General features: G+C 36.6%; 3 protein-coding genes across 3 annotated transcripts; all 3 read right to left on the bottom strand.

Moving 5' to 3' along the window:
* Positions 1–284: 284 nt before the first annotated feature.
* LOC147297391 (RNA cyclase family protein) lies at positions 285–3,415 on the bottom strand. The gene is made up of 6 exons (XM_086242133.1): positions 3,112–3,415; positions 2,839–2,988; positions 2,034–2,212; positions 1,778–1,953; positions 1,426–1,642; positions 285–749 (listed from the first exon to the last, which is right to left on the bottom strand). Exons 1-6 carry the CDS (start codon positions 3,314–3,316, stop codon positions 540–542), a joined length of 1,137 nt encoding a protein of 378 aa, XP_086098259.1. The 5' UTR covers positions 3,317–3,415; the 3' UTR covers positions 285–539.
* An 809-nt stretch (positions 3,416–4,224) lies between these two features.
* On the bottom strand, positions 4,225–10,885 carry LOC147297390 (exocyst complex component EXO84C-like). The gene is made up of 7 exons (XM_086251732.1): positions 10,683–10,885; positions 9,173–9,267; positions 7,454–8,486; positions 6,139–6,666; positions 5,551–5,739; positions 4,712–4,848; positions 4,225–4,624 (listed from the first exon to the last, which is right to left on the bottom strand). Exons 1-7 carry the CDS (start codon positions 10,776–10,778, stop codon positions 4,378–4,380), a joined length of 2,325 nt encoding a protein of 774 aa, XP_086107858.1. The 5' UTR covers positions 10,779–10,885; the 3' UTR covers positions 4,225–4,377.
* A 1,791-nt stretch (positions 10,886–12,676) lies between these two features.
* Positions 12,677–13,467, bottom strand: LOC147297389 (uncharacterized). The gene is made up of 4 exons (XM_086233060.1): positions 13,309–13,467; positions 13,020–13,235; positions 12,822–12,915; positions 12,677–12,738 (listed from the first exon to the last, which is right to left on the bottom strand). The coding sequence occupies exons 1-4, from the start codon at positions 13,465–13,467 to the stop codon at positions 12,677–12,679; spliced, it is 531 nt and encodes a 176-aa protein (XP_086089186.1).
* Between the last annotated feature and the right edge of the window lie 865 nt (positions 13,468–14,332).

The raw sequence follows: 14,332 nt of genomic DNA, 5'->3' as shown, positions 1-14,332 counted from the left end.
AAACTTTTCAACTTCTCATTCAAAATTAGAAAAAATAGTCCACACATGAGGCCATAGCAGAACATCAAGGCCCTTCATCGCAATGGCCAAATGGCACATGGAAAAAATAGTCCACACGAATGGGCAGCCATGGCTGTTTTTTTTTTTTTTTTTTTTTCTTTTCATTTGTAAAAAGGAAGATTAGGGTAGAGAGGGTAAGTGGATAATGGGGAGGAGTAAGGGGAGAGCTTTTCTTTTTTTTATCAGCTAGATTAGGGAAGAGATTTGAACCGCTATATTAGGGGTAGGGTACATTAATTATAATTTATTAGGATACTTCATTTATCCAATTTTAGTAGATGTTCAACAAATCTGAACTAATGTGTTAAAAATTGACAAAACTTCTCCCTGATAAATGAAGTTTATATGATTGTATTAAGAGTACATGGTCAAAGACATAAAGCCATAATATTGTATTCCTCCACAGCTGATGCCTGTGGCGCCTTTCAACAATACTTTGGAACACAAGAAAGATATTGGCTGATAGGAAATCGTAGCTATCATGAGACCTTTCTAGATAGGTTCCTCCACCCACTGCCCATACATCTAAGTACAACAGTCCCTGTGGATGGGTCGGGCTTAATGTCAAATGTAACTCCGAGAAAGTCTTTGATGTGCCTGAGTGTTTCTATCCCGTAAGGAGAGAGCTTTCCAACCCGAACTTTTGAAATATCTTTGGGACATAATGCACAAAGAAGAAACAACAAACCCTACAAACCAAAATGACAGCAAAATGTCAGGAGAGAGAGAGAGAGAGAGAGTAACATGGTAAATTACCAAACATCATGAGCAACATAATCACAGTAACATTACACAAAGGTAAGCATCCATACACAGCCAGAGACCCAGTCTAGAATATTGTCAGAATCTGTATTTAATAAAATCAACTAGATTAAAATTTATAAGACATGCCTTAATCTTACAAGTGTCTGACGAGATACTTTTCAGGTTAAAACCAATACAAGTGGTTAGTTTAAGGTTTTAATCCACTATTTTTTTAATTAGATAGCAACAGACAAAGGCGTAGACAGTGATCATAAATGATTTCAAGTTATCAGCAACTCCTTTTCTTTGTTATCTTTAACCTGACAAGTGGAAGTTATTACTGAAAGGGAAACAATATATTTTTGAGCACCTATGACAAGCTTAACAAAATCAGTCGAGAATTTTAGGGGCCTTCCGCTGATTAAATTTTGTCACATCTTTCATTTAGGAAAATTTTTTCTTTCATTTCATCCACTGCCAAAAAATCAACATTTTCCTTCTACTGCATATGTCCCCCATTTTTGTCTTACTTCTTCTGGACTGACTGAAGGTTCTAAGGCCAATAAAAATGAGACAGAATTCAGCCAGTATGGAAGGAGTACAAAACATCAAATCACAAACCTGGTGTGTTGAATCTACCACTCCACCCTGCTCAATCTCCCCAAACAGAACAGAAGCAATTTTTACACCGGCATCCTCTGGAGACATCAGCTCTTTCTCCTCCTCATCTTCAAGTTCAGCTGTTTCTCCCCCACGGGCGTAAGAAATTGTGGTATCAGCAGAGATATAGCAACCAGTATTTGTTTCCGCAACCAGTGAAATTCCATAACCAGGTGAACTGCAATAAATTACATTGTTACCCGTATGAGCCTAAGTATTACTAACTTACTACCACTTCAATATAATAAAACTCAAAAAACACTTCACAATTCCATCAAATGTATCTCATATCTAGCAAAAGTTGAAAACATACTTTCCAGCTTGTGGGCCAGATCTATGGTCAGTAAATATGTGTACATCTGGAAGCAGGGGATTAAAGATTCCACGAGCTGCATATAGCATGGTATTTTCAAACTGCACAGACACTCTCGTTGAGAACGTAACCCCTCTAATCCTCTTAACCATCCCCTCATCAGTCCAGGTTACTGCCTGCAGAGAAAAACATGTAAACAAAACAGAAAAAAGAGAAAAGAAAAATAGATAGTATCCCATAAGTCGCAGAAACTCACAGTTAGACTTTGAACAACTGGAATTGACAAAACAACTTCACCGCCTCCATTAGGAGGACATCCACGACTCTCTATTTTTAGATCCAACCCTTCTGAGGGAACTCCAAAGCGTTGTAACATGGGCAAGGTAGTGGACCGGAAGGTATCAACAGATGGATCCCTTGAATCATTTGTAATTCCTGAAAGAAAAATATGTAACTCACTTTAAGTGGCAGCATCTTCTCAAAGCCCAAATTTACTGTGCTCTACTATGCATATGTTCAGGTCCCCTTTTTTCAGTTAATGAATAGGGTTAGGTCATTTTTTTATAAATAGTATGATACCAGATAGAATAGAGCATGGATGACAAAAATAAAAACTATTAGAAATTAGCTTTCCTCTGCCCATGTTGATCTGTGACTGAATGTTGTATAAGAAAACCATGATGTTAAAAGAATGAGAATGTTGTTAAAATTTTGTTCCTCACATTTAGAACAAAAGCATGACCGTGATTGAGGCTTTTAATAACAATGTATACTCAAACCAGCTTAAATTCAAATACAAAAAAAAAAACTCTCTGCTAGAACTAGATAGTTGGGTTGTAAGTTTTCAATAAATCAGTTGGCAACCACTTGCAAGTTCCAAAATTATTCTTATTAAAGCAACCGATTGTTAAAAAAACCATCTACATTTATTAGAATCCAGATTAAATTAACAAACTGAATTCTTAATATTACCAAAAGTTTTCATTAATTTCACAAGCAAACCAATAAACAAAGCAATAAATAAACAAAGCAAACGCAAGGCTCACAAAAAAAGGTGGTACCTTTAAGCCTAATGGTAAGGGGTTTTTTGGCAAAGAGACCAAGCACAATCAATGGCTCCAAGAAATAACCAATAGAGCGACTAAGACCACAGTCGTGCACCAGATTCCTCCCGCCCATAACTATCCCAGGCTTGAACTTCAATTTTGTGCCTGCCCACAGACACAAAACAACACTCAAAACCCTCACACAGAATAAATTAAGTGATTGAGCTACATGTACGTATATTTTCGTATATAGTGTATAAAGATGAAGTGTTTTTGCAGTAGTAGTACCGGTCTCGTTGATTTCGACGACACAGTCATCGCAGAGCTTCTCGAGCAAGCGGAGGAAGGAGACCTCGTGAGGACGGAGACCAGGCCATGTGTCGTCGGTGCGTATGTCCTCGATTAGAACTGGCGTGGACGCGAGCGCAGCCAATAGAAGCCGTTGTCTCAGGTTTTGGCTTCCGAAAAGCCTCTTGTAGCTCGTCTTTCCCATTTGCTTCTCTCTCTCTCTCAGTCTCAGACGCAGAATGAGGATGAGGGTGTTTGCGGCGGGAGGCAGAGCAGACGGCTGTTACAATCGCGAATAGCAGGGGTGGACACTGGAGAGGGTTATATTTTGACCCATTTAAAATTAATTATATAGTTTTAAATATATTTTGACCACATAATTGATTTTGTAATAATACTAATAAACAAAATATATAAATTTATAGTCATTTTTTTTATATCGGAGGAAGCGAGATTTATTCTAATTTTAATTTATTATCATGAACTTTTCGATAGGCACCGATGTTATTTATTTTTTGATTAGTTAATCCATCTATGTTATAACAAGTGTATTTAATCATAATTTTTTTTTCCAATAGTACTAATTGTTTCACATTTTTTTTCTGACGTGAAAACAAATGACAAGATATAATTTGAAATTTTTGTTGAGTCTTCTAAAACTATTTGTCAGGTTTGAACGCCATCAATACACAACAAAACGTTGATTAATAATATGGAACATTTTCTTGAAAATAATAATTATACGAATTACTTATGAAATATTAATATACTAATGCAAAAACTGATACACATAAGAAAGTTCAAACAAAACAATCTTAAAAAATGGAAAAATATGATTGTAATTGTTGCCCAAGCGTCTAAATTATTTTGTCAAAAAAAACTCTTGCAGGGGAGTTTTTCAACATTTTCTATAAATTTTAATCAAATTATGATTGGAAAGAACTATTATAAGCCAAACAACCCCATCTCACATGGCTATCGTAGCGAGCATGTATGTTCCATGTAAGTTGGGAAAACGAAAATTTAAGTAAATAGAAATTAAAAAATAAAAAATAAATATAAACTAGAAAATGACAACGAAAGCCGAATTGGTAATACTTGAAATTTTCAACATGCTTAACTACTTAACCTGCTTTTATATAACAATACTACAATGATCATTCATTAATACACGAGAACTTTTGAACTTGATCAAGAATATGAGTGAGCATACTTCCCTACAAAACGAAATCTCTTCTTTTTCTTTTGATGGCCTAGAAAAAGCTTTCAACCCTCTGAATCGTCAAAATGGCTCGGGCTATCAAGTTCACCCATACTCGCAGAAGCAAAAGACTCAGTAGACTCTACTGTTGAGAGGGACGAGTCACTGTCATCTGAATCCAGGACAATATGGTCATGTAGAGTGATGTTATCTTCATCAATTTCGGATGTCTCTGACCCCTCTGCTCTTAAAAGTAGTCTGCTTATGGCTGACTTTGCAGTTTCAACAAACCACTCATCCTCAGGGAGTGCACTGATGAAAAGAAGTAAGTTTTGGGATTAAAATCAGAGAAAGAACCAAAAATAGGAAAACAGGGCCACCCTCATACACACAACTTACCTTTGTGGTTCTATGCCTCTACCAGAGAAGGCCCTGATAGCACGAGCAATTATGGCTGATGCAATTTGGTGCACCTGCCTTGATGGGTACCCCGCAAAACGTGCAATTTCAACAGTGAAGTGCATATCAAGAATTAACTGTAACAAGAAGTTGATTATTAGCTAAACTCTGTGCATGTGTGTGCATGCGCCCACGTGAGAGAGAGAGAGAGAGAGAGAGAGAGAGAGAGAGAGAGAGAGAGAGAGAGAGAGAGAGAGAGAGAGAGAGAGAGAGCACATTCAATTCAGGACTCTGGCTGGCACCACACACCAAACTCGAGGGTCCACTAAGCCTACATATTTGAACCTTTCCCAATTTCATTAACCAAGATGATTTTAGAAGAGATGAAGCAATGACCTATCATGTCAAAAATTCTAAAGACAGTAATAACCACCCACCCAGTCAAAAAGGTAGGAGCTTAGTGGCTTGTACATTTATTCTTAGGTTTCTCACTCAATTACTTTTTATTTTATCGTGAAGCCATGCTTAATTTAGGCTCTCAAATTATGTAGTATTTTCCTACTGCAATTTTTCCACTTTGTAACTTTACACTATTTCATGCTTTCAATCCTATGATGAATCATGAAAGTCATTGATCCATTTCAGGATACAATGTTAACACTTTTCCCCATTATCAAAAGCAATGATATCTAAATATTGGAGCATTTTTCCAGAAAACAACAAAAAAGAAAAATGAAAGCCTATTCCAGACTTTCCAAGTTAAATCAGTTTTAACTTTTAAGTCGCAAAAGTAAAATAACTTTACCATCAAAATTGACAGTTTGAAAGGATATAACTACCTGCTGCAAACCAAGTGGCTGAAGAGGACATGTGTCATCCTCGAAGACACCCCAAAACTCTTGTTCATCAGACAACCACATTACAACCGTCTCTGTTAGCCTAGCAAGCAAAATTTTCTGTATTTTCTCTTTTCCATGTAACACATCTCCGGCCACAGTTGCTAATTGCTGCAGCTTTGCAAATAATGCCTGCAATAATAGGACAAAATCTCATTACTGTGGAGAAGTCCTATACAGTGCAAAAGAATGATCACTTGAAGATATACAGTGCTTATAGGAAAAATAAACTCAACTTTCTAATGGCATTATAAAGGGACACACTAAAAATATTAAATAATAATAAGTTAATAACAATAAATTCCTCACAAGAAACATGCCCACAACAAGCATTTGTTAGGGCTGCTCTTGCATTAGTGTAAAAAGAACATCTAGAAAATAGATAGACCATCATAAATTTGACACAAATTTGAAAATGGATAAATTTGAAAAGAACATCATAAATTTGAAAATAGATAGACAATAAGAAAAATATTATTATAAGATGGAAAACCGTGTATACGTAGAGCATAGTGAAGGAAGAAAGAAGACCTGAAACGGAAGTGAAGGCAAAGGAGGGTCAGAGTCTGAAAACATATCATCCCCGTTCCCACTTAGATATATTTGTGCATCCAATCGTGTTTCTCCTTCTCTCGAATAGATGAAGCTCAAGACATATTGCCGACAAAAATGGTCTCTTAGCTTGTCAAACGAATGCTGAAGATGGCGCCTCCAATCCTTTAACTCTGTAGAAGTGCTTGGATTAGGCGTGACATTTTCAGCAGGTCCACTTTTTGATTCGCCAATTTCACTCTGCCAATTCCAAACGGTCATGACAGCCTTCGGTAGTAGTTCATCGAAAATGGTAAATGCAACTCCCAAAATGGCAAGCTGTTCCGAATCTGTTTCAGCTCTAAAGGTTACAACTTCCTTCAGCTCTGTAAGATTGTCATCATCGGATGGTCCTGGTAGAGTTTTAATTAGAGCATCCATGTATTTATCAAAAAGTTGTCCGATCCTACTCAAGATGTTTCCCCCAAAATGCAAAATGGTCAAGTGGGTCAACTGTTCCAACATATCCTGTGAAATTTTTTTACCACCAACACAACATTATGAACTGATCAATGAGTCATTGCTTACAAATTAGTAATGCATCCATGCACTTTAGTACTCAAAAGAGCCAATTCAAGTGCATATGTACAGAGAGAGAGAGAGAGAGAAAGAACAGTATATTGCAGAACCAAATAGCAAATTCATTACAATTTGATTGACACACACATATCAGATGTGCCCACATACAAGATAAGACACAGAAACAGTAAAAGACGCTTGCATACTTATTCACGTACATAGATGAAGAGTCTAAAGAGGTAAGGGTATGCATGTAAAATTACATTTACTTCCAATATATTTATTGCGCATCAAAAGCTTATGAAAGTCCAGTTGAGTGCAAGAGCAATCGAACCAAAAAGGAATGATCTAAGAATAACCCCCAAAAGAAAAAACTAATGAAGAAATAATTTGGACCATTTTTCAATTTTTCCCTCTCATGAGTAGCTAGAATCAAGGCTTTGTTAAATCAACTTAAGATAAGTTAAGTATTCCTCTACCATTTTCTTTATTCATAGAACTTAAAAAAAAAATTACTTTAATATTCCAATATATCTCAGGTCTGAAATTTTCTCATCATTTCATCTTTAATATTCCAATATATCAGGTCTGAAATTTTCTCATCATCTCATTCCTCAGGTTCAATCTTCAACATAAAACCTAACAAAACCAGCATAATTGAATATAATGCTTGTGTTGGTACAAGGACATGAATATAAAAACTATTGGTAAACATATTAGTATGAGACAAACTTACTTCAACAATGCCCATAAATCTTATCCCACTATCAACAAGCACACCATCTGATGAAGTTGTAAATGCAGACAATGGAGGTGCAAAGCGAGGTGAAAATGACATGCACTCATCAGCTTCTGCAAAGTCAAGAACAACTTTTCTAGCCCGTCTAAAGTTCAACTCTAAGACTTCTTCAATGAAAGGCCTCAACAGCACCAAAATCAATTTTGACAGTTTCAGGCCTTGCCGTTCCAGCATCAAAGAGTAGTTGAGACTAGCCTGAACACAGACGCTAGCTGCACATAAAGCAGAAACCGTCTCAGACGATGGTGCATTCTCTTTCACCAATCGTACGAAGTATTCGATTTCCCACTCTGCCCATTGAACAACTCTGTTTGTATAAACAGGATTATCACCAAATATTAAACCAGATTTCATCGTTGCCAGTGAGATTGAAGAAAATACATGCTTAGATAATGTCGCTGCATAGGTCTTTGGGCAGAACGAACAAGAAGGAAAAAGAGCCTCAATGCTCTTTTGAAGACGGGACCCATAAAATTTCAGCAGTAACTGATGTGCCAAAGGACCTTTCCCAAGCTTTATTAACCCAGTTAAGGCCTTCTGCAACTCAGAGAAAGTAACAAAAGGTTGTCCAGTAATCTCAACTAGCTGATCCTCGAGCAATGCTTTTCTTTTCAAGAAATCAGATCTGTAGGAGGATCCTTCAGTTGCTGAAGTATCTCCGGAGCTTTTCAGCTCTGGAGAGTTTCTCTCTTCAGCATCTAAAGCCTCTAGTGCTTCTTCCACTTTATGTTCAGCCAAGAGAACATCAATTTTCTCCAAAAATATCTTGGGATCATCTGCTTCATTTGGCAAGGGATCTTGAAGTTCACAAATCTCAGGATTTTGCTGAACTTCACTACTGGATTGATTCCATTCTTTCAGTTCATGGCATACACCAGTCATCAAATCCTGCACAAGAATCCCTTGAGCTGAAATATGCTTTCGGAGCTCAATCAACTCATGCTCCATTTCTACAGCCTCCTCAGAAATCCTATAATTAACATTAAGATTAAATCATGCATACATGGATACAACAAGATTAATGAACTAATTAAAATTGATTGAAAACGAAGCAATTTACACCTACTCAGAACCTAACATGTTAGTTTTCACATATCCTTCATGAACCCCATTGCTTCAAATTGTCAATTTCGTTGGTTGAGTCACATCCACATGTTAGTCATTTTGCTACCCGGAAAAGTCTTTTTTATGTAGTCAATAACTTAATATATATTTTTTATTGCTTTACTCTTTTTGAAATTCTCATCGGGTTACCTATAAAACTTTTCATAATGGATAATTTGTCCACATTAGAGGCCCTTGATGCCCATGTTGAGTTGGACCACATATGAACCTGAAAATCTGTAACAATGCTACAGGATCAATGAGAAATATTATTGTTTGTGTATATGTTGTTAAATACAAAGAAATTTGTATGTGGCAAACTCTGTTCCTTAAAGCTTTTTCCTGTATTCTCTTCCCCTATGCCCACAACCACAAAACAATAATAAATCCCAAGATAGCAAGCATCATATATGTCCAACTTGTAGACTTCTTACATGGACAACTTTGTCAAGTTTTCTTTTATTTATTTTTGATAGGAAACTGATCAGACTTATACTAATAATTGTTTTATTGTTCAACAAATATACTAATGATTCAGTGTTATTATATTACCTCAAAAAAGCCAGGTACTTGGTTCGCATATTTCCACATAAGTTCTCCACTGCATCCTTTAAATCTAACAGCTCACAACATAGCTTTCTAATTCCCTGCGTAGACAATATATATGTACGGGTTATAGGAATGTCATTATCCTCCCTCCTAGATTATGTGTATGCTTTAAAGTAACAGCAAAAATAGCAACTATAATATCACAACAGAGGCAGCACCAAAAACAGAAGCAGCATCACTTTACAAGTTAACGACAAAATGGAATGCAACAGAAGTTCTTAATTTAAACATGCATGCCTCAACTTAACCCTAGTATTCCAAAAGGGCAAATAAAAGAAAAATTATAAGTGAGAGCGTTAGTGTGGGTGGTGTGGGTGTTTAAACATATTTTAGCACATTTGTTTACAGATGGATGTTTAGCTGAACTATTATGTGCATAATTTAGACTTGGTTTGGTGTACATTTCCCTAGATATTTCATAAGAGTGGTGTTATTATTAACTTCTTACCACCCATCAAACTCTTCACCACCACCACCACCCCCCCCCCCCAAAAAAAATGTTTTAAAAGAATTTTATATTACTTGACCTACCCATCAATATTTCATAATAGTGGTGTAATGCAGCCCTAATCAGAGGTGATATGTCTAGGAACTTTAGGTCTGATGTGTATGTTCTATTCCTGTTCACTTTCCTAATTAGTTTAGTTTTAAGTTTATAACATTAAATTTTCTGAAATAACCAACCCTTTGGAATCCAAAATTAACCACACTATCAAATAGCCCCAAAACTAATTGCAAGTAGCCATTCCTATTCCCATATACTAACACAACCAAACACTAATTGTCACCCCTTTAAGTACTTAAAAACCTCTTGAGAACTCGTAAACTTATTGCCTATGAGAATGCATTCAAGATACGCTGAAGTAATTTATTCAGTACGATACCAAAATATAATAGAGTAAAAATAGTGAGCAATCCTTTATACAATGGATACAATTAGGAGAAAGATGAACCTTTTTGGTGTTGGATTGTAAAGGGAACAATCCTTGGTGAGTCCTAAATACAAATGCACCAATACACAACTTACGCTTAGAATGCCAGGAAACAATTTATCACTGATTAAAATCACTCTAGTGCAAAACATGGTCAGAATGCCAATGAAAGGCCTGCTTATTCACTATTGGCACAACTATAGCTCGAAATAGACATTACCCAGATGACATTTACAACTGTTCCCTCAATTTGTACTTTAATTCATCGAAGAATATATACAAACAAATAAGTATGCTCAATATCATTGATTAACTTGAAATGGCAATCCTCAAGCAACTCAAAGAGCTAGAGAAAACAATTTCCAACATAATTTATCGCCAACAAAATGAAAGAAAACATGTGAAATTAAAACTGGGAGAAAAGAAAAAAGCATTTTCCTTATTCATTTGCAACAAATTGGCATGAACCAAATAAAGGGTTACGGAGGGAGGGAAAAGAGGGAAGAAGAAGAAGAAGAAACCTTTTCAGTGTGGGATTGGTAAAGAGAGTCAACTTTGGACTGGGGAGTGATGCTCTCTATGGATGGGAAGTCGTCCTCTTCTTCACTGCTCTCCATTTTCGACTTGCCTTTTGCTTTAACCCAGATCAGTATACAGTAGAGATACTTGAATTGAAGAAGATACAGGAGGCTGGCCTTTCTTTGATGGTGACGAATTGACGATGAAAAAGCTTTTGTTTTGAATCAAGGGTGAGTTGCGATTTTTTTTTTTTTTTTTTTTTCAAAGCTCATTTTTGATCCCTATAGTTTTAGTTAAATTTTACTTTAGTTTCAATTGTTATAATTATTATCATATAATTTATAAATTGTTACAATTCAACGACATTTTAGCATTTTCATTTATTAAATCGTCAAATTTTTTATGTTTTTTGTCATGTACTTTACAAACTATTTCGATTTTAATCATGTATATTACATGTTGTTAATAATTCAATGACTAATTTAACGAATTAATTGATAAAAATATTAACGTGTCCTTGAATTGCAATAATTTGTAAACTACATAACCAAAATCATAACAATTGAAACTACATAGACCAAAATGAAATCTAACTCAAACTACAAAGACCAAAAGTGAAATTAAGCTTTTATTATTATTATTATTATATTAGAAGGAATCGAACTCTGGAGCTAGCCTAATCCTAACCTTTACCACACCCACTTTCACTACTTGAACTAAGTCAAGGACTTTAACTTTTCTTGTTTGTCTGACCAATATTCACTACAAGAAAAAAGGGTTTGGGAGAGGAACGAAATTCGTCGCCCAAAGTAGAAATTCGTCGCCCAAACGTTTGGGCGACGAAATGCGTTCGTCGAGCGTTTGGACGCCCAAAATGTGACGCCCAAGAGTTTGGGCGACGAACTTCTAAATTTCGTCGCCCAAAGACACCTGGGGCAACGGATTTTTTTCGTCTCCTAACACATAAAATTCGTCGCCCAAAGAATATTTAGGCGACGGACAAATTTCGTCGCCCAAAGAAGGTTTGGGCGACGAACACACTTATTCCTCGCCCAACGCATGTTTGGGCGACGAAATTATCCGTCGCCTAAACAAGATTTGGGAGAGGAATAACTAATTTCCTCGCTGGAACGTGCTTTGGGCGACGGACAAATTTCGTCGCCCAAATAGGGTTTGGGCGACGAATACCCTCTTTCGTCGCCCAAAACATGTTTAGGCGACGAAAAATTCCGTCGCCCAAACATGCTTTGGGCGAGGAATAGCTTTGTTCGTCGCCCAAACACCCTTTGGGCGACGAAAAAGTCCGTCGCCCAAACATTTTTTTTTTAAAAAAAAATTGTTTTTTTATATTTAAATTATATATTTAAATTTAATATTTAAAAAAAAAATTCTTTATTCAAAAACTATATAAAAAAAAATTCATAAATTTATATATCAAAATATCCATACAAAGTGGTAATTAACCCTAATATATATAGTCAATCTATTCTAAACTAGTAGCATCATCATCATTCATATCTGACGGAGGTTGATGAGAAGATGGTGGCGGGACAAACCCAGGTATCGCCTTGGTTAATGCAGCATACAACGCCTCCTTCTCCGCTCTCTCAGCTCGTAAGTCCTCCTGCAACTTCTTCACTTGAGCGGACAACCCTGCGACGACTGCAGATGGCTGAGACGAAGATGAAGATGAAGACGAGGATCGAACATCACGAATCCGCCCATATCCCATGCCGCGTATTTCCTTACCGGGCCTAACACCCAGTGAGTCTATCATAATGCGAAGTCCGACATCGGGATCGGGTACTGGAATCGACTCCAACGGAGTACCCGGAGGGTGCTGATCGGCCAAGCTCTCCAAATATATTCTCGAGTTGGCCACCATCTCATCCTTCAAAATGTTATATATACAAGTAACCAATTAGAAAAATATATATAAAAAATTATATGATGAATTTTAAAATATAAAAAACTAACATGTTTTGCCTTGGCCGCATCACAACCGGGATGAACATAGATATCTCCGAAAGTATCTATCTCCGGGAATTGCGACCCACGCTGAAAAAGAAAATAATTTTGTCAAAAACCCAACCAATATTAAAGAATATATATGTATTAAATTAAATAATGACGTACCCGACATCGCGACTCCACTCGATATGAGATGGGCGTCGGACCACTATGATGGTTAAACGGCTTCCCTTTCCGGTTTCTGGCGTTGGCGACCGACTTCTTCTGTTAAATATTAAGCAAATTATAAATATGTTAGTGTATGTATACAATAATAGAATAACAAAACAATAATCGATTTTTTAAAGTCTTAAGATGATAAAACGTACCAAAAACGACGGACTCATGAAATGATCGCACAAAAAACGCCACTGGTCAGACCGCTCTACCAACTCCATAGGGGGGTTCGCCAATGCCTCAACTGCCGACGAAAATCCCTTGAAATGCACGTGTAGTTCGTGCTTCCACTGCCTGTAGGACTTGATGAGTAAATCTGTCATGTACGTGACAGTGAGGGGATCATCCATCTGAATGTCAAAGTTAACCTGAAAAAAATATTAGATTGTTATGAATGATCAAATTTATCATTTGGAATTAATTATTGAGCTATATACTCACTGAGATGGAGCGGATCACTTTGTGTTGAATCTCTGCCGGCAATTTTTTCCAAGTGGTTGCAACCATGGCGCACTCGGCACGAATAATAGCCCCCACATCATGCGAGAACAAACTCTCAACGTTAGGATCTAACGGTCGTCGGCCGTTTTGCACACACATGACTGGAATCCGCGCCCCAGTACTGCGCACGATCCGAGAGGACTTCAACCCACTACATGGTCCCCTCGTCGCAGTGGATGACGTCGCAGTAGATGAAGCGGAAGCGGAAGCGGTGACCTGACTAGAGCGGTGAGATCGACGGGCCCTCCGTGGCATAGAAGGGCTCCCAGTACTCGAGGATGGCTGAACTACATCATTGGGAGCTGACTCCATTGCCTTTCACCTTATAACTAAATTATATTTCTCAAACTAATTAATCTACATTTTGTAATTAAACTAAATTTTATATTTAAAAACTAACAAACTAACTAATCCACATCACATGAACCGTTAACCACAACACATAATTGTGCACTCCCAAACTGTCCATAGGTAATTTGGACAATTCAAGAATCATATTGGAGCGCGTCCAATAGACTCTCTAACGGGTCTAAGGTGAATTTAAATTTAGTGTACAAAGTTATCCACTGATAACTTTGCACGACTAGTTAAATGTACAAAGTTATCGATTGATAACTTCGCACAAGCGCTTCGTGCCACATGACCTCACCCAGTACTCGAGGAGTGCTGGACTACGTCATCGGAAATTTTGCAATTACAACTAAACTAAATGTAACATACAAACTAAACTATAATTAATCTAACAATATACATATAAGTATACAAACAAACTATTAAATTTTAGCATATAAAAACATACAAATTAATTAATCAATTTTGTAATTAATTTTAACATACAAACTAATTCACTCAAAAATTTAATACAATTATATATGAAACATTAAATACTAAATCATACAAAAACTTAACCAAAAGATAGATTAAACACATACCTCACCAAAAATGCAATTATCCTTCACAACAA

This window comes from Dryas octopetala, chromosome 1, assembly GCF_963921425.1.
Source record: "Dryas octopetala chromosome 1, drDryOcto1.1, whole genome shotgun sequence".
Classification (NCBI taxonomy): Eukaryota; Viridiplantae; Streptophyta; class Magnoliopsida; order Rosales; family Rosaceae; genus Dryas; species Dryas octopetala.
Note: the sequence above shows the minus strand (reverse complement) of the source record. Positions and strands in the feature narration are given on the sequence as shown.

Excerpts from the sequence above, each read along its gene's own strand:
- LOC147297391 (XM_086242133.1), bottom strand. The coding sequence starts at position 3,316 with ATGGGAAAGACGAGCTACAAGAGGCTTTTCGGAAGCCAAAACCTGAGA. Across the intron at positions 2,213-2,838 it reads CCTTACCATTAGGCTTAAAG|GAATTACAAATGATTCAAGG; the intron begins GTACCACCTTTT and ends TTTTTCTTTCAG. Across the intron at positions 1,643-1,777 it reads TCTGGCCCACAAGCTGGAAA|TTCACCTGGTTATGGAATTT; the intron begins GTATGTTTTCAA and ends AATTTATTGCAG.
- LOC147297390 (XM_086251732.1), bottom strand. The coding sequence starts at position 10,778 with ATGGAGAGCAGTGAAGAAGAGGACGACTTCCCATCCATAGAGAGCATC. Across the intron at positions 5,740-6,138 it reads TGCCTTCACTTCCGTTTCAG|GCATTATTTGCAAAGCTGCA; the intron begins GTCTTCTTTCTT and ends CTATTATTGCAG. Across the intron at positions 4,625-4,711 it reads AGAGGCATAGAACCACAAAG|TGCACTCCCTGAGGATGAGT; the intron begins GTAAGTTGTGTG and ends TCTTTTCATCAG.
- LOC147297389 (XM_086233060.1), bottom strand. The coding sequence starts at position 13,467 with ATGTGTGTGCAAAACGGCCGACGACCGTTAGATCCTAACGTTGAGAGT. Across the intron at positions 13,236-13,308 it reads AAGTGATCCGCTCCATCTCA|GTTAACTTTGACATTCAGAT; the intron begins GTGAGTATATAG and ends TATTTTTTTCAG. Across the intron at positions 12,739-12,821 it reads ATATCGAGTGGAGTCGCGAT|CGTGGGTCGCAATTCCCGGA; the intron begins GTCGGGTACGTC and ends TTTCTTTTTCAG.